This window comes from Peromyscus leucopus, chromosome 19, assembly GCF_004664715.2.
Source record: "Peromyscus leucopus breed LL Stock chromosome 19, UCI_PerLeu_2.1, whole genome shotgun sequence".
NCBI classification, from domain to species: domain Eukaryota; kingdom Metazoa; phylum Chordata; class Mammalia; order Rodentia; family Cricetidae; genus Peromyscus; species Peromyscus leucopus.
In genome coordinates, this window is record NC_051079.1 from 76,300,604 (window position 1) to 76,322,715 (window position 22,112).

Consider the following 22,112-nt stretch of genomic DNA (forward strand, 5'->3'; position numbering starts at 1 on the left):
TGATGTTGCAATACACTTGGAATAATCAACCTAAAAGGAATAGAGACTTGTTTTGTTTCCTAGTTTGTGAGGTTTCAGTCCACAGTTGCTGTGCACGGTTGCTTTTGGCCGGAAATTGCACAATACATTACAGTGTGAATATGTGCCAGAGGAAGCCTATTTATCTCATGACAGCCTGGATACTGGGAAAGACACAGAAAGTGGTTGTGACTCTGATATGTTCTTCAAGGACATGCCCAGTGATCTAAAGTTCTTCCACAAGCCCCACCTCCCAAAGGTTCCCCCATCCCTTCCCAGTAGCACTGTGGGCTGGCACCAAGCTTCAGTACATGGGCCTGTGGGAACTTTCAGTATCTAAACTCCAGCAATCTCTAAATTTACCAGTCCTTAACTTCTTTGTAGTCGATTGTTACATGGGCTGGTAAAATGGCTCAGAGAGTACAAGCATTTACTGTGCCCGCTTGATGACCTGGCTTTGGTCCTTGGATCTCACCGTGGAGGGACAAACTAACTCTCCAGAGCTGTCCTCTGATCTCCATATAGGTGCCATAGCACATGCATGCCCAACTCACGTACACATATACTTTTAATAAAAAATAAAATGTAAAAATATGTCAATGAGATTTTGAAGCTTTAAACATTATTTTTATTAAGTTATTTGATCATTTCATACATGCATATAAAGCATTTTGATGCTCCAATTCCTTGCCTTCTCTTGTCTGCTCACAGCCCAATCAGCTTCTCTTCCTCCCTATCAGTTCCTTTCATGACTTTTGGTTTAGTCTCATGATCCACTTAAACAGGGCCACCTGTGTGACCATTTAATTAGGACTATCCATTAGAGCTTATGAGGTCACCAGTGGGCATGTAACTTAAGGCAGTGGCTCCCATCTCCCTAAATATACCAGTAGCAAACAGCTGAGTAGAGAAAGTTAGGGCTCCCCAAGTGCTTCCTTCATTCATGTCTGACTGTTGGTGCAGTCCCATGTTGATCCCCTGCAGGCATGTGTAGTTGCTAAGAGTTGGTGATTACAATGAATGTGTCTTTCCTAAATGGTATCATTTGGTAGCCCCTCTTCCTATCTTCTAACTTACGTTTTATCTACTAAGACATTTATACCATCTCCACTAGAAGTTATTTTTAATATGTAGCCCTATGCACATCATTTGTATTTTCAAAAGATTAATATTTTTATTAGAGCTTTGTAGAGCCAGTTTCACTTTGTTATCATTATAATTTTATTTTTGAAGACAGTAGATTCCAAACTACAGTATTAGAATTACTGTTACTATTTAATTCATTCTAACTTCCATAATTATACTAATTGCTTTTCTTACCATGGCTAATGTGATGTGTATCTGTGTCCCAAAGAAACAATTCTGAAGAATTTATTTATTTATTTATTTTTTGGTTTTTTTGAGACAGGGTTTCTCTGTGGAGCTTTGCACTTTTCCTGGATCTCTCTCTGTAGACCAGGCTGGCCTCGAACTCACAAAGATCCACCTGCCTCTGCCTCCCAAGTGCTGGGATTAAAGGCGTGCGCCACCACTGTCCGGCTGAAGAATTTATTTACTGGTCACTGCTACTGTATGCAAAAGCAATTGCACTTAGATCACCTGATACTTCCTCTAATGTCTAGAATTGACTAGCATTATCTAGAATGTATAAGTTATGAATTGAGGAAACAAGATGAGGGAATGTCTATCTTGCTGATGGGCTTATCTGGCTGTTTATATCTGTATTTGTTCATCTCTCAGAATTGAGAAAAGTTAAGATCTACTTGTTGATTGGCTTTTCCATTTTGTCTTTTCTAAGCAGAGGACCCTCTTTGATTTGGATCCTGAGTACTGGGCTTGTCCACTCTATGCTGCCAGGGCCACTTTTGGGATTTAGTGATGTTCTCTAATGAACAGTAGTTCAGTCTTTTTTTTTTTTTTTTTTTTTTTTTTTTTTTTTTTTTTTTGGTTTTTCGAGACAGGGTTTCTCTGTAGCTTTGGAGCCTGTCCTGGACTAGCTCTGTAGACCAGGCTGGCCTCGAACTCACAAAGATCCACCTGCCTCTGCCTCCCGAGTGCTGGGATTAAAGGTGTGTGCCACCACTGCCCGGCCAGTCTTTTTATTTTTATTTTTATTTGTTGCAAGTGTAAGGGTTGGTGCCTGTATATTGTCTACAGTGCTGATAGATAAGCAGTGTCATGGGTTCACTGAAAGATTGCCCTAGTAAATACTTCCTAATTGTAGTTTCAATCCAACTAGGTCAGTGATACAGCATACCTTTCCTCATGGAACCATTTCTTTTTTCTCAAAAAGTTCAAAAAAGAGACATTTATACACAGTATACCCCAAATACAATGTAGCTTTATGACCAAGATTTGTTTTATTATTGCTTTAAATTTGTTTTATCTTTTGTCAGAATAAATGATGCAGAAAATGTGGTTCTTTTTCTTTAGATTTTTCCTTATATGGAACACAAATTTAAATAAGACTGATTTTTAGTTTATTTAAATATTTGAAAAGTTAAATTTATGAATCATCATTGTATTTGGAGAAATAAAATTACTGAACAGTTCTTGTTGACACTTTGTTGCAAAAGAAGAAAATGAGGGATAGTGTGAGACCCCGGCACACAAACCAGTAGAAGCCATGCAGATGCAGAGGCAACAACTCTGTTGCTGACCACAGTGTTACACTCCCCTTCAAAGTCACTGATGAGTTACGTAGTCAAAACGCAGTAAGGTTATACTCTAATAATGATTAAATAATTATTTTGTATATAAAATGGCCATTTGCAGGTCTGCTTCCTTTCTTCCGACACTTCTGTACACATATGAAAGTAGCTGAGAAACTCAGAGATGTTCAGTGCTTAAAAGAGCAGAAACTGTCTAAGACTGTAAAGCTTAGGTTGGAAAATAACTGACTATTGTTTGTTATATACTAAAACATTCAGAATGTGATGTTAAAGGCTGAAATTTGATTACCAAAGACAGGTTAGTCAAAGCTGAGTCAGCTTTTGGGTGTGAAGGAGTAAGATATGTCTTTACAGAGATAAAGATGTGAAGACATTTTATTCAGCATAGTGGAATGGCGTGTAATATTACAAGTGATACTAGGGAAATACCACTGACACTTGTTTGGGAATTAAAATTTGTTCTACACACAGACTGGTATATGTAGGGATGGATCAAGAGGCTTTTTAGAGAAATATTTCTGCCTGAATATCTCTGTTGGTATCTACATGACTTCAGTGGCACGGACTTTAGTAAAAAGGGATAAAACAAATAATATCCTTGTTTTAAATGAATTTCAAGTATTTATAGGACCTGCAAGAATTAAGTCTGTTTTTGCAGTTAGGAAAATACAAATGGAGTGCATTTCTTAAGCATTGTTCACATAGGCCACAGATATGTCAGCGTTTGTGTGTTTGGTTTTGGGAGCATAGGAATTAATATTTACTAGTAAAACTTAAATCTTGATAGTGAATTCTAAGAACTACTTTCTGATGTGATAATTTTCATTGTATAGAATTTGAATGTGATAGCTGTAGGAATAGAATATTCATTCTATTCTATTCATTCTATGGGACATATATGCATAATGTCATATTTTGTGAAGAACAATATTTTATATTTCTCTTTATTTTGTTGTCATTTAACAATATTTTCACACTAAGTTATTACAGGTTTATAGACAATACTATCAAGTGCTAATACTTATGTAAATGGACAGTCAATTTGTAAGTAAAGAAAAGCTTCTGGTTGCTGCTTCCCATATTTGCCATGTTTGGTTACTCATGTTATGTGCAAATAGATGACGATATTTAGTCTACATTATGTGGCGATGATACCCTTTGACATCAAAAGTGAAGTATAGGCTCCAATGTAGACGAGTTTCTTAACTGTCTTATTAAATAAAAAAACACAGAACCAGATATGGGTTGAAAACCTACTTGAGATATCAGGGAATTAGGGAAAACCACAGCTAACCTAACCTCACCAACTTCTCAGCTTCCAAAGAGTGAGTGACTTCCTGTCTACCCACTCCTGTATGCCTTGCTTTTCTGCCATCTGATTTGATCTCTCTGTCCAACTACATCACTTCCTCTCCCTGCCCAGCTCTGTCACTTCCTGTCTGTTTGTACAGACCTCCAGACCTCCATGGTTAATGAGTGTTGGAATTTAAGGCATGTATCACCACACCTGGGTCTGTTCCAGTGTGGTATTGAACTCACAGAGATCCAGACAGATCCCTGCCTGCCAAGTGATAGGCTTAAACATGTGCTACCATTGCCTGACTTCTATATATAGTGGCTGGCTTTTTCCTCTGATTCTCAGGTAAATTTTATTGGGAGACATAGAATAATGGAGGACACAATACATCACGACACTCCAGGGTCATGAGGCTAATTGAGGACAGAGTAGGGTAAGCACCCAGAAATGTACTACACTCTTCAGTTACTTGTCATACAGTGTGAGGGTCACAACTCAGGCATACTATTAGTCTCTGCTTGTGAGTTGTCTTCATTCTAGTTAGAGATGCATAGATCTTCTGTCATCCCAGTTCATTCCTTAAGTGATATTTTCTGTGCTTTCTGTTTTTTGTATTATACACAATCCAGTTGGAGTGATTTAGACTTCTTGGTACAATTTATGAAAATAGCTGATATCAAATCAGGAAGCTTTTCTGCTCTTGGGCACAAGGGTATCATTTATAAAAAGGAACATATAAACTATATTCTCACTGGAACTTTTTACACCTTATATTTTTTCATGTTTTTAAAATGTGGCTAGATATACATCCTATTTAGTATGCTAAATCAATTTAAGCATTAGTAATGATTTTCATGGAAGAAAAATGATGAAGTGCATTGTATAGTTACTTTGACAAATAAAATAGGTGCGTCCAGACTTTTGACATTGTGACATGACATCATCCACAGAATTCAGGCTCAAGAACTATTTAATCAAGCTACAGGAACATTTTCTTTTTTCTTTTAATATAATAATATTTTAAGAAAATTGACAATTTTGTGTTGTCCTTCATTCGTAACTATTCTGGAATGCATGCAGTCCATGGACTAGACTTGCCTTGTTGTAGTTTTGTATTGAGGCTGTTGTAATGAACCAAGGAAATTATGGATAAATTAAGTGGTTTACTGTTGGAATAGGATACACCTCTGCCTCCCGCTTAGACTTCTTACTTAAAGTGGTAAGGAATGAGAATGAGGATTATACTAGGAAGAAGGAAGGGCCTAAGCATGATGTTTACTCTAAGTAAGCCATCTTCCACCACCTCATATTGGGGCTGGACAGAAGTCCTAATCTAGCTGAGGGTTTCACATGGGTTCACAAAAGTCTGGAAAAAGAAGCATAATCTCTCAAACAAAGGCAGCTAGTTCCCTCTGTAGATGTAACCAACCGTCTTATTAAATAAGAAACACAGAACCAATGTAAAAGAGAAAGCCAAGAGGTCAGAGCTCAGAGCTAAAATCTCACCCTTCCTCCTGCGGTGGTCCCAGCTTCCCGAAAGAGAGCTATTTCCCTGTGTGTAAGTCGTTTCATAGTCATTCTGCCTTCTCATTGGTTGTAAACCCAAACACATGACTGCCTCGTCACTGTCTGTATGTACAGCTCCCCCCCCACCCCGGTCTTAAAGGCGTATGTCTCCAATGCTGGCTGTATCCCTGAACACACAGAGATCTATGGGGTTAAAGGCGTGCGCCACCACCGCCACACTCTGTCTATGGCTCTAATAGCTCTGACCCCCAGGCAACTTTATTTATTAACATACAATCAAAATCACATTTCAGTACAATTAGAATACTACCACATCCCTCCCTCTATAGATGTACCTGAGGTTTTCCTCCGATTGGAAAGAGTTTATACTGTCAATTGTAGACTTAGATTCCTGGTTATGGCCTTAACTAGTAGCAAATCCCTTGTCTTGAGGAACAGGACTAGAATAGTTCTTTTCTGTGTGAATTAGCAGCATGCAACAGCTAAAATAGTTAGATGTCAAAACACTTACTACTTGGATTTGAACAGATTTTTATATCAATATAGATTATTAAATATAAATAAATATTTCATATATGTGTTTTACCATTTTTCATGGAAGTGGAGCAGCTCATCTTAATGTACTTTTGGTTTTGCTTATTAAAAGAAGAGCTTACTAATAGGTTAAATTGAAAAAAAATATAGAGAGAGAACAGTGAAAATGTAGATTACCCATAGTCAATTTTTGAAACATAGTACCATGCAAAGAAGCCCTTTTATTTCCTCAGTCACATGAGGGAAGTTCTAATTTAACTCATAGATTCTTTCCACAAACATCTTTCTTAAGCTTGGGTTTCCCTTCTCTTCCCAAAGGAGCTAGTAACAGGAGACAGATATATTTATTATTCAACTCATACCTAGGTTGTGGTATTAGTCATGGTGTTTGATTGCTTTTCCTTAGAACTATAAAATTTATCTTGATTGCTTTGACAAGAATATTTTTATATGCCTCAATTGTCATCTGAACAAATATATTTGTAAAATAAGCAAGTATTAGGTTATTTTCCTATTATCTGAATTTAATACAAAATAAGGGATTCAGTGCTTGTCTATGAGTGATTTTAGATGAAACATTCATTCAAATGGCTTTTTATGCTTAAGCTCTGTGATTAAGCCTTCAGAATTTTCTCAATTATCAGTATCAGAACCATTACATTTACCTAAGATGAAAGCTAATGTCTTCTATTGAATGGGAGAATTTATTTTATTTTATTAACATTTTTTCTTTTACCTACCAACCACAGTTCCTCACCTCCACCCTCCCACTTACCCCCCTTCACATTCACTCTTCCTCCATTTCCATTCAGAAAGGAGCATGATTAAAGCGTGGCACACCAAGTTGAGGCAGGACCTACTACCTCCTCCCCTGCATCAATGCTGGTCAAGGTAATTCAGCATGGGGAACAGGTTCCCAAAAGCCAGCTAAGTGCCAGGGACAGGTCCTGATCTCACTGCTAGGATCCTTGCAAACAGACCAAGCTTCATAACTCACACACACACACACGTAGAGGGCCTAGGTCGGTTCCATGCATGCTCCCTAACAGTTGGTCCAGAGTCCATGAGCTCCCTGAGCTTGGTCAGCTGTTTCTGTAGGTTCCCCCTATGTGACTGTGAACCCCTTGTCTTGTACACTCCTCCTCCCTTTCTTCAACAGGACTCCAGGAGGTCGACCTAGTGCTTGGCATGGATCTCTGCATTTGCTTCCATCAGTTACTGGATAAAGGCTCTCTGATGACAATTAGGGTAGTCACCAATCTGATTACAGTAGATGGCCAGTTCAGGCACCCTCTCCACTATTGTTAGGAGTCTTATCTGGGGTCATCCTTATGGATTCTTAGGTGTTTCCCTGGCACCAGGTTTTTCCCTAACCCCAAAATGGCCCCCTTTATCAAAATATTTTTCCTTACTCTTCCCCTCTGTCCCTTCCCCAACCCACCTCCCATACCCAGCCTGCCCTACCTGCTCTATCAAGTTCTCATCATCCCTGTGAAAATTCCCAACCCCGCCCCCAGTTTACTCAGGAGATCTCTTCCATTTCCCCTTCCCAGGGAAGTCCATGCATACCCCTTTGAGCCCTCATTGTTATCTAGCCTCCCTGGGGCTGTGATTGTAGGTTGGTGGTTATCCTATACTTTACTCCTAATAGCCACTTCTAAGTGAGTACATACCAGGTTTGTCTTTCTGGGTCTGGGTTAGCTCACTCATCAGAATGCTTTTTTTCTAGTTCCATCCATTTGCAATACTCCATTGTATAAATGTACCACATACATTTGCCTATAATACTCCATTTTGTGAATGTACCACATTTTCTTTATCCATTCTCAGGTTGAGGGACATCTAGGTTGTTTCCAGGTTCTGGCTATTACAAATAATGCTGCTGTGAACAAGGTTGAGCATGTGTCCTTGTGGTGTGATTGAGCATCCTTTGAATATATACCCAAGATTGGTGTAGCTGGGTCCTGAGCTAGACTGACTCCCAATTTTCTGAGAAATAGCCATATTGATTTGCAAAGTGGCTGTACAAGTTTGCACTCCTATCAGCAGTGGAGGAGTGTTCCCCTTGCTCCACATCCTCTCCAACATAAGCTGTCATCAGTGTTTTTGATCTTAGCCATTCTGACAGGTATAAGATGATATGTCATAGTCCTTTTGATTTGCATTTCCCTGATGACTAAGGATGTTGAACAAGTGTATTTCGGCCATTTGGGATTCTTCTGTTGAGAATTCTCTGTTTAGATCTGTAGTCCATTTCTTAATTGGATTATTTGATATTTTGATGTTTAGTTTCTTGTGTTCTTTATGTATTTTGGAGATCATCCCTCTGTCAGATGTGGGGGTGGGGAAGATATTTGCCCATTCTCTAGGCTGCTATTTTGTCTTATTGACAGTGTCCTTTGCTTTACAGAAACTTTACAGTTTTAGGAGGTTCCATTTATTTATTGTCAATCTCAGTGTCTGTTCTACCAGTATTATATTTAGGAAATGGTCTCCTGTGCCAATGTGTTCAAGGCTACTTCCTACTTTCTCTTCTGTCAGGTTCAGTGTAACTGGATTTATGTTGAGGTCTGCTGTGGAATTTCGTTCTGTATGTATTGCACTGATTGGTTGATAAATAAAGCTATATTGGTCTATGGCAAGGCAGCTTAGAGGCAGGCAGATACAAGCAGATAGACAGAAAGAAGAAAGTAGAGAGAATGAGATGCCAGCCTGCTGCCCAAGGAACAACGTGCCAGCAGACCAGTAAGCCATGGAACACGTAGTAGAACATAAATTGTTAGAAATGGGTTAATTTAAAATACAAGAGCTAGCTAGCAAGAGGCCTGCCATAGACTTGTATCCTGCCACATTACTGGAGGTATTTGTCAGCTGTATGAATTCCCTGGTAAAATTTTGGGGATCACTTAGGTATACTCTCATATCATCTGCAAATAGCAAAAGTTTGACTTCTTCCTTTCCAATTTGTATCTCCTTTTGTTGTCTTATTCCTCTAGCTAGAACTTTGAGTACTATATTTGGAGATGGAGAGAGTGGACAGCCTTGTCTTGTTCCTGATTTTAGTGGAATCACTTTGAGTTTCCTGCCATTTAGTTTGATGTTGGCTGTCAGCTTGCTGTATATTGCTTTTTTATTATCTTTAGGTATATTCCTTGTATTCCTGATCTCTCCAAGACCTTTATCATGAAGGGGTGTTGGATTTTGTCAGAGGCTTTTTCAGCATCTAATGAGATGATCATGTGGTTTTTTTTTTTTCTTTGTTTGTTTATGTGGTGGATTACATTGACAGATTTTTGTATGTCCTGCATCTCTGGAATGAAGCCTACTTGATCATGGTGGATGATTTCTTTAATGTGTTCTTAGATTTGATTTGCCAATATTTTACTGAGAATTTTTTGCATCAATGTTCGAGGGAGATTGGTCTGTAATTCTCTTTCTTAGTTGTGTCTGTATGGGGTTTGGGTATCAGGGTAACTGTAGCCTAATAAAAAGAATTTGACAATGTTCCTTCTGTTTCTATTGTGTGGAACAATTTGAGGAATATTGGTATTAGCTCTTCATTGAAATTCTGGTAGAATTCTGTGCTGCAGCCATCTGGCCCTGGGCTTTTTTTGGTTTTGGGGAAGACTTTTAATGACTGTTTCTATTTCCTTAGGGGCTATAGGTCTATTTAAAATGTTTTTTTTTTTTTTTTGGTGTTGATTTAATTTTTATGTGTGGTACATATCAAGAAAATTATCCATTTCTTTTAGATTTTCCAACTTTGTGGCTTATAGGTTTTTGAAGTATGAACTGATGATTCTCTGAATTTTCTCAGTGTGTGTTCTTATGTCCCGAAAGGTAGATTTTTAATTATATGTAGGCTTCATTTCTATGAATATCTTTGAGTGCATATTGGCCTTATTACCAGAAACTACAAATGAAAATAATCTTAGTATTTGCTTTCATGTATCACTGTAAATCAAAGGTACAATAAGCTAGGAAGTATATAGATGTGACCTGGTGGTCTCTATGTTATAAGTAATGCTTATTTATGAGTTCTGTGGATGCTCCATGTCATGTGTACACACTGACAAGGGCGCTCTCCAGGTATGCCCCCTTAGTGCCCTTTCACAGAGAAAAAGATTGATGGCAAAAAAAAAAAAAAGGTATCTTCCCTTCCAAGAGAGGTATTTTTCAAATAAGAAGTACCAAACATAGTAGGCTGAGTGCATCCAATTTTAGAAGGCCACAAGGTAAATTTGTGTTTGCTTTCTACAGCATTTCTATTAGGTGCAATGTTTTTAATAATGTTCTGTTCTGAAACTCAGTGTCAGCATTTTGCCAAGCTTTTTTTTTTTTTCTTTTAAGTTCTGATATGAGGTAAGATAGAGAAAAATCTTTTAATACTTTGCTGATTTTTTAAATTCTAGATCTGCAAGGTTTTCTGCCACTTTATTTTATGTGTGTGGATTATTTATTTATTTACTTATTTGTCTTGTGTGTACGTCTGTTCACCAATGTGTTCCTGGTATCTGGGGCGGGGCGGGGGTGTAGAATAGGGCATCAAGTCTCCTGGGAATGGAGTTATATGTGGCCATGAACAGCAGTGTGGGTGCTGGGGATTGGAGCTGTGTCCTCTGGGAGAACAGCACGTGCTTTTAAATTCTGAGTCATCCCGTCTCTTCAGCATTTACACTGATTTTTATAGGCGTCATTAAACTTAAGAGTGCAATTTGAAACATCAAAAACAAACCATTTATAATAAATAAAATAGGGCTAGAGAAATGGCCCGACGGTTAATAGCTCCTGTTGCTCTTGCAGAGAATTTGGGTTCAGTTTACTCCATTTGCGGGGATCCAGTGCCTTCTTTCCTTCATGCTCACCAGACACATAGATGATAAATATACGTACATGGAGGCAAAACACTCATGTATATAACAAATCTGTGGTAAAGAAATGTGAGAATCTCAAAAACAATGCATTTTAGGTAGAGAAGTATATATCTTAAGCCTTTCAACATTTAGGCAGCAAGAGCCATAAGTTGCTTATATTAGAAACTTAAAATCTTATTGGGCTTCAAATTAAAACTTGGCTCTTTTGAGTTACTGATTTATGGACATTGTAACAGTTCCTATTAGGGGGTCATAGAAAATGCCCTTATCAGAAAAATAGCAATAACTCAGGATTTAAATTGTTTTGTAGTTATGTTAGCTGCTAAAATTCATTCTAAACTTTCTTTCTTAAGGAAATTTTGCACATCTACTGTTTGTTTCATTTTCCATGCTTCTGCATTAATGAGTAAAGTACCCTGCCTGCTTCACAGGTGGCGACCTCAGTGGGCAGCAGTGAGACTCAGCCTCTGTTGCCATCGACACTCGCTCCTGAAACCGCACTTGACCAGTTTGTGACTCAAGGTATTCTTCTTTTGTGTGTGAGGTTTTTAATCTTATTTTATTTCTTTAGTTTTTTTTCTTCTTCATGCGTGTGTGTGTGTGTGTGTGTGTGTGTGTGTGTGTGTGTGTGTGTGTGTGTGTGTAGGCCAGAGGTTAACGTTAGGAATCTTTCTCAGTTATTCTCCCCTTAAATTTTGAACAGCACAGAAAATTTAATATTTGTAAACTAAAGAGATTTTCAAACCGAAGGTGCTTTGAACTTGTAGTTTATGGTTTTTGTGAGGGTGAAGCTGTGTGACCCACATTTACTTCCTCATGAGTTTTCCATAGGAAGCCTGTAAGCTTCCTTAACCTGGACAGATGTCCTCTTGTGTGTCCTACACTTGCTGCACATTCCCTTTATACCATGTCCACTTGAGCTCCGTAGTTAAGATTTTTGAGCATTTTTTATTTTTCCCTTTAATGAGCTTTGAGCACAATTTCCTCCCTTTCTTTGGAGATAGCTCAACACTGCTCTCTATCACCAGGGAATCATCCATGCAGAGTGTTTCTCTGAATGCCCCACAAGTGCCAAAAATGCATTTTTGCTTATATTTTCTTTATTAGTTCTTTGAGAATTTTGAGCTTTGTATGTGTTTTGAGCATATTCACCCCTATTCTCTCCACTCTCTCAGATATACCCCATCTTTTCTATCCCCCAAACTGTGTTTTTAAGGGGATATTTTTGAGATAGGATCTCACAATATAGCCCTGGCTATCTTGAACTTCCTTTGAAACCAGGTTGGCCTTGAACTCACAGAGATCCTCTGCTTCCCAAGTGTTGGGATTAAAGGCATTCACCACCATGAAACCTTTCAATACAAAACATGCTTTCCAAATATTTTTGGATTGTTTTCTCCCACTGGGTCATGGTCAGTTTAACAGTGGCTACCATCTTAGAGAGAACTGTCTCTCTACCAGTAGCTAACATTTGCTCCAAGGCTGGGGGTGGGATCGTGTGTTCAAGTCCCCTCCCCATCATGTGTTTTGAGACACAGGAATCTGAATCTGGAGCTCACTGGCTGGCCAGTGATCTGCCTATCTCTGGCCTCGCAGGACTGGGATTGCAGATATTTGCTGCCATACCCAGCTTTTTCATGGATCTGAATTCAAGTCTCCATGGTGCTTGGCAAGCGCTTTACCCATTGGTTGATCTCCTGAGTTCACTCAAGTTACTGTTTTCTTTTAGGAAGATATTCTACTTTAATAGAAGATAGAAAGAGAGGTGGGTAGGGAAGGGGGAAAGGAAAAGAGAAAATACAGACAATTTTTAAACTAAATACCTGGAGAACAAATTATTAATTAAACAAATCACAGACATATTAGGATAATCTAGAATAAATAAACAGAATGTTTTGTTAACTTACTGTGAAGTAGTAATTGAGAATTTGGCTATTAAAAAGTCTGAGAGGCTAGAGATACGGCTCAGCAGTCAAGAATGCTATTGCTCTTGAAGAGGGACAAAGTTAGGTTCCCAACTCCTATGTTGAGCTGCTTATTGCTACCTGCAACTCCAGCTTCAGGGAAACCCACAGGGCGCCTGCACTCAAGTGGACCCTCATATTTACATACTTAAAAAAAATAAATCATTGAAAGAAACAGTTCATTGTTTAGGGAAGTGTTTATAAAACTATTCTAATTGCCGTATGGCTCCTTATTAGTTGAGCAATATTTTGTGTTTGAGTCAATAAGCACTGCATATTCATTCCATTTTTTTTAATTCTTGTTTTGGAAAAGCTTAATGATAGGTGACCTGAAAATGAAGAGACTGCAGTTGAGATGCAATCTTTAAGGCTGTGCCATCATTTGAAACAAGATCTATGGGTCTTTATGTTCTAGAAATTCACATGAGCAACCTACACTATATTTTGATTTATTTTCTTGAAACTGAGTACGAAACCCAGGGCTATGTTCATGCTAGGCATAAGCTAAATCCTCAACCTCCTGTAATATATTTTTACAAATGCCAGTATGTTTCACTCTTTGTATTTGGATCACAACCAACTCTGTGTTAAGTTGTATTTATAATGAAGTTTGCAACGCATCTTTTAATTATAGCGAGTATGTTGGTCTTATTTGATAGCATTAAATTTCTGATCCAAAAGAAATAATACTTTCTGAAAAGGAGTTAAATGTGAATACTGATGTATAGAAAATGTTCTTTGGAAAAAGTTTGCTTCATTGAATTTCCATTGCAATATTTGTTCCAATAATTTCATAAACAGGGTTCCACTTTGGTTTCTAGTAATTTGTGTTAGTAAATAAAATGTTTAATAATAGAAAATACTTAACTGAATGTCTACCTTGTATGCTTACAAATCTTTAAACAATTAATGATAAATAGTAAAATATTCACTAAGATAGAATGGCAAATAATACACAGAAATTGATAGATTTTGTATGTGCTTATAAACAGTGAATACAGTGTAGACAAGACATCTATAGTGCAACAGAGGAGTCAAGCTGCAGAAGCAGACCATAAGAAACATACAAAATATATTCAGGGTTTTTTTGCATTTTTAATTATCGTGTGTGTGTGTGTGTGTGTGTGTGTGTGTGTGTGTGTGTGTGTGTCTACAAATACCACACTGTGCAGTGGAGGTCAGAGGATAACTTTCAGGGTAGGCTCTTTCCTTCCACCTTGTGAATCCCAGGGATTGAGCTTTGGTTCCTGGGTTTGGCAGCAGCCATCTTTATCTGCTGAGCCATCTCATCTCAAAAGCCCCTGCAGCAGTTGTAGAAGAAAAAATTTAAAATATTCTCCAAACCCATGAAAATAGATGTGAACAAATATAAAAAACATCTATTATTTTTAGATAGGATACCTTGACATCAAAAAGATATCAGGTGTTAATCAATAAACAGTGTCCAGTCAAAATACCACCACATTTCTTTGTGGAAAACAAGATTCTATTCACAATTAAAACAAAACAAAAATGAGTATGAGAGTTTCCAGGAAAATGCTCTAAAATAGTCAAGACCTACATGGATATTATAACATACTGAGAAATGTAATTGAATATGTTTTATTGCTAGCAATGACAAAACAGAATTGGAAATGTATCCATAATGATTAAAGTGGCACCTCAGATCTCTGAATGAGCCATGGATCTTTTGATAACAATGGTGAAATCTTGCTGGCCATTCGACACAAGAGCACATCTTATACACAGTTACCTGGGTTTCAAAGTGAAAAATGAGTTTATGCAAATACTATAAGAAAACATGGATGGATGCCTATAAAATTATGTAGAAGGCTTTCCATTTTTGCTTCAATATCAGAAATCAATAAAAGGACACATTTTATGTTTAGTAATAATAATTAAAAAACAACTTATATGGCAGAAAATACCATAAAGTGAAGAAATTCCTTGACAAACTAGTGTAACTATTTGTAACATAACTTACAAAGAAAGCTGCATTGTAAGCATGTAAAGTGTTCTTAGTTCTTCAGAAGGAAGAGAACTAGCATCATGTAAAAGTGAACAGAAAGATGAGGCAGACACTCACAAAAGATGTGAGGGTCCCATATTACTGGATAAGTACAAATTAATGCTACACCGTGACCATCTTTCTTAGCTGTTAAATTAAATCACCAACATTAAAAAGTGCTGGCAGTGCATCCTCTTGGCCAGACTGTGGAAAACAACACTTCTATAAATTGAAAGAAGGAATGCAATTAGTGTTACATTTTTGGAAGGGAACTTGGCAGTATCTAATGAATCTATAAATTTATCTTATAGGTAGGAATTTTCACATGACTCATCGCTAAAAGTATGAAAATACATATGCACATGATTATTTAATGAAATATTATTTGCAATTAGAAAGTATATCAAATACCCAGATTCCCATAAATGGGGCTGGCTTTAAATTAATGTCCATGTAATGAACTATTCAGCTATTAAAAAACAAGGAAGATACCTTCAAATTGGTACACGGTAAATCCCCACCAAAATATTGATAAGTACAAAAGCACCTGGCTGGTTCAGTGGGCAGTGTCTGCTGTGCGGCCCTCTAGTGCCCATGTGAAGTGTTGGCTGTGGCGACACACGCTTTTCAGGCCAATAGGGGTATGGGGGGCAGAAGCAGGCAGATAAAACCGGGTTCATGGAGCAGCCATATATTGCCGAAGTTCATGTTCAGAGAGAGAGACAGAGACTCTCTCAGTACATAAACAATAAAGGAAAACAATAAAGGGGAACGCCCAATTTCAACTCTGACCTCCACATGTATATACTTGGGCATTCCCACACATACATCACACTTACAAAATATACTAAAAATATATACTTAGAATATATAGTAGATTTCTATGTTTTGAGACTTGGCTCAGTGGTTAAGAGTACTGGTTGCTCTTCCAGAGGACCTGGATTTAATTTCCAGCACCCAAATGGCAGCTCTCAATCATCTGTAACTCCAGTGCCATTGGTTCTGGCACCCTCCTCTGGCATCTGCAGGCACCAGGCATGCATACAGTGCATAATCATACACTTGGAGAAAACAAACATACACATGAAAGCAATAAAATAATAAAAAATACATGTGTGTCCTCATTTGTTATAAAAGAAAGCAGGAAGCTCAGGTATCAGAGTGGGTGGGTGTCAGGGAAGAAATACACGAGGGTGAGAACAAGGTAAAAGGGGCTCGACAGTGGGCATCGTCACTCTCTTACATATACTCCTAAGCTTAGTTGGGCTTTTATAACCATATTTTATGTTTCATGTGCTACAAAGAGAAAGAAAAGAAAACTTAAACTGGCAAAATGTGAAAGTAATGTGGAATACTGTGGAGGACCAGCCCCCACACTTATTTACCCCAGGAACTCTTGAGGAATGAGGGATAAGAGACTTAGAAATAGAGAGAGGAGAAACAGAGAGAAAACACAGGATAGACTCGGGTGGGCCTGGATCCTTATCCACCAGCCCAGAACTTTATTCCAAAGGTCTGTTTATAACAATGACAAGAGGTCGAGGAAAGACCTCCCCCTTGCTAGTTACAGTCACCTGGTACCCAGGCCCGTGGTCCAGTCAACCTCTTATGCAGCCCTGCTGGTACAGCCACTAGGAAACCTAGCGGGCTCCAACAGAATATAAGCAACTTGTTCTAGTAATTCATAGACTTTCACCCTCAGGTTTAATGGCAGAGAAAACTGCAGGCAGGCATTCAAGTCATGATGCTACTTTACCTTTTGCAACTAGCAATCCTAAAACTTTCTCAAACACACACACACACACACACACACACACACACACACACACACACACATATTACAGAGCAAAGGAGCTAGTAGACAATGGATGATGAAAGGGTGTGTGTGTGTGTGTGTGTGTGTGTGTGTGTGTGTGTGTGTGTGTGTGTGTGTGTGTAAGGGTTTGTGTTTGTGTGTGTAAGGGTTTTTTTTTGTGTGTGTGTGTATGTGATGAAATATTTGATAACTAAAGGTGTTCAATGGACCCTGTAAATTTATACTAGAATTGGAGCTGTCAGTATGAATTATTTTGTTGGTTCATTGATCCATGTGTATGTGCCCAGGTATATGTGTATATATATTATATACATACATACATACATACATATACACATGCACATATATATAAATGGACACATTTCCAGTCTCAAAACAATGGCACATCAATAGAAATATATATATATATACTTAGTGCTCAGATGTCAATCTTTGGTTCTGAATCTCATTCTCCTCTCCATACTTTCAGAACTCTCTGGAACAAATGCTTGATTTCAGGGCACGGGATGAGCAAAGAATAACTTGAACCTGGAGCAACAGAGGTTAATTAGATACGTGGGAAAAGATAAAGGATTGCTATAGAAAAGAATGTTCCTAGGATAATTCAAGCAAAATAAATATGCTATACAGATTAAGAATGTTTGAATTATACTAACGTAAGTAAGTGATCAGAAGGAAATACTCTTTCATCTGCTAGAAAGTCAACTAAAATAAAAAATGCTTTCATTGGAGAATTACCATTTGGTAGCCATTTTAGCATAAAGGAAAAATATATTTTACAGTTATGGAACCTATTAGACACTACCTGTCTCAGTAACATTTATGCCATTGCAAGCAAATTCTTTGAAAGAACAGTGTAAACGGAGGAAGTTCAGAGGTTTCAGCCCACAGGACTCCATCAGCACATTGGAGTGGATTGAGTGGCAGGAACTATTCACATCATGACAGACAGTAGAGAGGGAAACAGGAAGGGGCCATTGACAAGATATCTCCAGGAACCTCCCTCACCCCTTGTCCTAGTGACCCGCTCCCCTTAAGTAGGTCCTGCCTCCCAAAGTTTCCAGAGCCGTCAATTGGGTTTGGTGACTCGCAACAGGATCCTGTGCAAGACACTCATTCTAACCATAGCACTGCTTAGTTAAACAGTCAAAGCTTGTATCTCCAGTAGTGGGAAATAGAAGTCATATCCCATGATAAGATGTGCAGAGAATCTGATCGTGAGGAAACCTCAGAAAGATTCTCCATAAAATTGTCTTGGTCAGGAAAGAGAACAGGACCAAGGAACTCGACCAATTTAGAAAGCAGAACCATGTTAACTAAATGCAAAACGGGATTTCAAATAGGTTACTTTTTTTCTCTTGCTCTTCAGAACATTTGTGGAATGATTGACAAAATTTAGAAAAGGTCTGTAGTTAGATATTAGACAGTATCTGTGTTAATTCCCTGACTTTACTAATGGTGCTAGAGTAATTAAAGACTGTGACTCCATCTTCAGAAATTATTAAGGAAGCATGTATCTGTGAATTACAAACAATTCATAAAATAAAAGGTTCCAGGGCAGGTAGGTAGATAAGTAAAATATTTAGTTCAAAATTCCTTATACTCTTGCTTTTTCTTCAGTGGGAATTAATTCAAAATGTTTTCTCAAAAGAATAAACAAGGACTGAAAGTAATAAGAAAAATTGTTGAGGCACATTTGATTCAGTTAGTAAAGGTCCACAGTCCTTACCTAAAATCCACAGTTCCTGTCAATCAGATTTTCTCAGAAGTCAACAGGTGTCTACTGGCCCACACCCAATGACTGATGCTGCTTTGCAGTCCTGATCACTGCTTGATTCACCCTGTTATGACTGTGCTTGCTTCTCTACAGAAGTAGTTCAAAGAATGTCTACGCTCCCATTGGAGGTGTTGAAGAATGTACAGTCAACTGTACCCTAGTGCTTGTCTAAAATCCCAAAGTCTTTGGAAATTGGGAACATTCTGGCCCCTAGAATTTCAGGGGGGAAAAAAAGACTGTGTTGTAGCCTTGGCTCATATTACTCTTTCCCAGGACATACACATGTATTCGTGTATGTGTGCATGTTGAGTCCTTCTGTGCCCGCACATGTACACTCACGGGGGATGGGAGTTAAGAAGAGAAGCAGTCAATTTCCCTAGCTCCAAGGTTAAGCTGAGCCATGCAATTATGAGAATTAACCAACCACCTACCTCTGTTTCTTTAGGAACTTTCCTGTGTTATGAGAAGTTGTAAATTTTGTTAATAACCACCAGATAAATTGAATAATTTTTATACTCTATTATAAATCACAGGTCAATGTGAAACCAGACCCGTGTGCCCTCGTGACTCGCCGCTGTCTGCTCCTATGCACAAGCAGTGCACGCTTGTTACCCCGTCTCTCCTGTCAGCGGTCTGTAGCCTCTTAGACAACCTCTTGGCAGTTACTCCTAGAGAAGCTGCAAGTGCTTTTCAACAAGCCCGCCTCATAGAGCTTCTCTGTAGGTAAGAGATAAATGGGAGTAGAGACGAGTGAACACAAGACCGTGTGTGCCTGACAGTGTATTCGCATTTGTTCTTACACGCACTAAGTTCCAGGCTTTTACTTCTGCCAGTTGTCTTCACAGTTGCTGTTGTTATTTCCTCCCTCTGTTCTGTACTTTTATTGGCTTCTTAGCTTTATTATTTAGACTAAAAAGACTTTTTTCTTCAATTTAAAGAATTGAGATGGTTCTAAATCTTATGTGCCTTCTAGCACAGACAAGGCATGTAGTATAATCCCCTGCTAATTTTTCATTGGACATGAAGGAGGTTGAAGATTCCTGACTCTAGCAGTCATATCAGAATAATGTTCCCAGGTTGAAAATCACTGTTGAATTTTGCGGCGAGCTCCTCTACCAGCGAGGAAGAACGACCACCATGCAATGATTCTTCTCAGATCACACTTTATTGGAGCGCCTGTTGGTTAAGGGAGAACGGGAGGTGAGGAGCCCCAAGGACTAAAATGCCGCTGCTTATATAGGGAATCAGGCAAACGTGCCGTACTGTGATTGGGTCCCGCCAGAATGCAAGCACGGGGAGCCACGGGATAGGCTGAGGACATAAGGTCGATTACCATACCCGCGCATGCGCAGGTCACAGGACACATAGTCCTGAGAGCATAGCCAAATATGGAGTTTACAGCTAGGCTACCAGGAAGCCAGCGCCATCTTTGAATGGCGGCTCCCTACAGAATTTTATTTGGATGCATTTTGTTATGGGAAACTAAACTCATCAGAAATATTCTGGTAAAATTTAAGGAAACAATGACTTGATTCTTTAAATTTTTCATTTTCCTAATATTAGTGAGTGTCTGATGATGTTTTTAGCATAGTGGCAAAACTTTGGCTATTATGTTTAGGCATATCTAAGTTTATAGTTCATTCCTTGCATAGTGTTGTAGTATTGAACATGCTTTATCCTCTAGAGGGTTGTTGCTGACCCCAGCTTAAAGTGATGAGTGTGAGAAAAATTAGTGTCTGTAGTATACCTGCATATGGTGAATGTGACTTCTCTCTTCCTAACATCCAGCTACTCTAGCCCAGCATGTCTGCCTTCTTTTAACCACGTGCATATGTCCATTCCTCTTTCATTCTCTCTTTTTACTACTGAACAGTGCTGTCAGAAATGTCTTTCTTATCTTTGTTAAGCCATACTACCTTCTCTTTTTCTGGGATATGAAGAAAGAACTGAAAAAAAAAATTCTTCCTTTCCGTCCTAGGTATGGTGATAATTTATTTGTGATGAAATGTGATATTTTATTTGTATGTTAATAAATAAAGTTGCCTGGAGATCAGAGGTCAAATAGCCATTAAGCAAAAGTCAGGCAGTGGTAGCACACGCCCTTAATCTGACCACATGGCAGGCAGAGTCTCTGAGTGGTCAAGGACACAGCCAAGTGTGGTGACACAAGCCTTTAATCCTAGTACCAACCATAGAGACCTGGAAGTCTGTATAGATAGGCAGTGACAAGGAGGTCATGTGGCTGGGCTTAGAGCCAATGAGAAAGCAAAACAGAAAGGCAATAAAAACACAAGTCAGACAGGAAGAAGGTCTCTCTCTGGGGAAACAATGGTGGCAAGGTGGTAAGATGAGGTAGTCGTGACTATTTACCTCTGTATTTGGCTCTATGTTTCTTATTTACTGAGACTGTTTAGAATTTTGTCTACACCTAGGTTTTCTTTTGCTATAAAACACTGATCAAAAGCAACTTAGAGGAGCAAAGGGTTCATTTGGCGTACAGGTTACAGGCCATCATTGTCAAGAGAAGCTGAGCTAAGCTGAGGCAGGAACCTGGAGGCAGGAACTGAAGCAGAGACCATGGAGGAGTGCTGCTTACTGGCTTGTTCCCTCTAGCATGTTCAGCTGCCTTCAACCATCAGGTGCACTTGCCTGGGGATAGCACCTTCCACAGTGGGATAGGCCCACTCTCATCAATAGCAATTAAGAGCATGCTCTACAGACATGCCCACAGGACAGTAGGATGGAGGCAGTTCCTCAGTTGTTTTTGCCTCTGTTCAGATATGTCAAACTGACAACTGACGCTAACTGTGAGAGTTTCACTTTTAGAATTCTCTGTTTTTCACACTTGCCTGACACAACATTTTCCTATTTTCTGAAATACTCTGGGGAACCTTAAATATTTTATTTACTTGTAAAAGTCCTTTCTCATTATTTATATTCAGGTTTATATTCACACTTCAAATTGTGATGTTTTGTCTTTAATAAAAAGCATAGTAACTATGGATGGGGTATTCTTTATCCTTGACAGTACTGTGGATGCCTCTGTCATAGAGATGTGCATCCAGGAACTCAAGACCCCGCCACCCTTATCATTTGCTGTTGAACATTCTCAGGCTCAGGTAAGGAGCTCGGGTCTGCCTCTCATTTTTATCATGGGTTTCGTTGCCTGGAGGGCCAAACAACAAATTCTGAGGAAATCCAACCATAAGAAAAAGTTGGAAATCTCTTAGGATATATGTGGTATTGCATGCTTTTTGAACTAGGTTATGAAAAATTTTACCTTTAATAGAGAAACTGGGATGGAAGAAAAGAACAATGAATACTTTTCCTAACTCCATCGTTTAATCAGTTATGAATGTTTAATCAAATTTCTTTGAGAACCACTATATAAAGGGGCACTGGTATATTCCATTTACTCATTATTTTAGGCTATCTCTAGTATATCTGTTATTTTCACCTAGGTTGAAATTGTTAGACTAACATGTCTTTTTGTTGTTACTTTTCATGACAGGGTTTCTCTGTGTAGCTCTGGCTATCCTGGAACTTACTCACCCGATAGACCAGGAGGGCCTCAAACTCACAGAGATCTACCTGCCTCTGCTTTTTGAGTTTTGGGATTAAAGGT

General features: G+C 38.6%; 1 protein-coding gene across 2 annotated transcripts in view; it reads left to right on the plus strand.

Annotated features, from left to right (window-relative positions):
- Rttn (rotatin) overlaps nt 1-22,112 on the plus strand; it is a 181,555-nt gene that overhangs the window by 111,247 nt on the left and 48,196 nt on the right. For both annotated transcript variants that reach the window (XR_005089555.1, XM_028886849.1), the window contains exons 35-37: nt 11,354-11,444; nt 19,021-19,210; nt 21,516-21,606. Coding sequence is in view for 1 of the 2 variants with exons in the window: in XM_028886849.1 (XP_028742682.1) it covers nt 11,354-11,444; nt 19,021-19,210; nt 21,516-21,606 (372 nt within the window). In the remaining variant the exon portion in view is untranslated. The remainder of the gene's footprint in view (nt 1-11,353; nt 11,445-19,020; nt 19,211-21,515; nt 21,607-22,112) is intronic.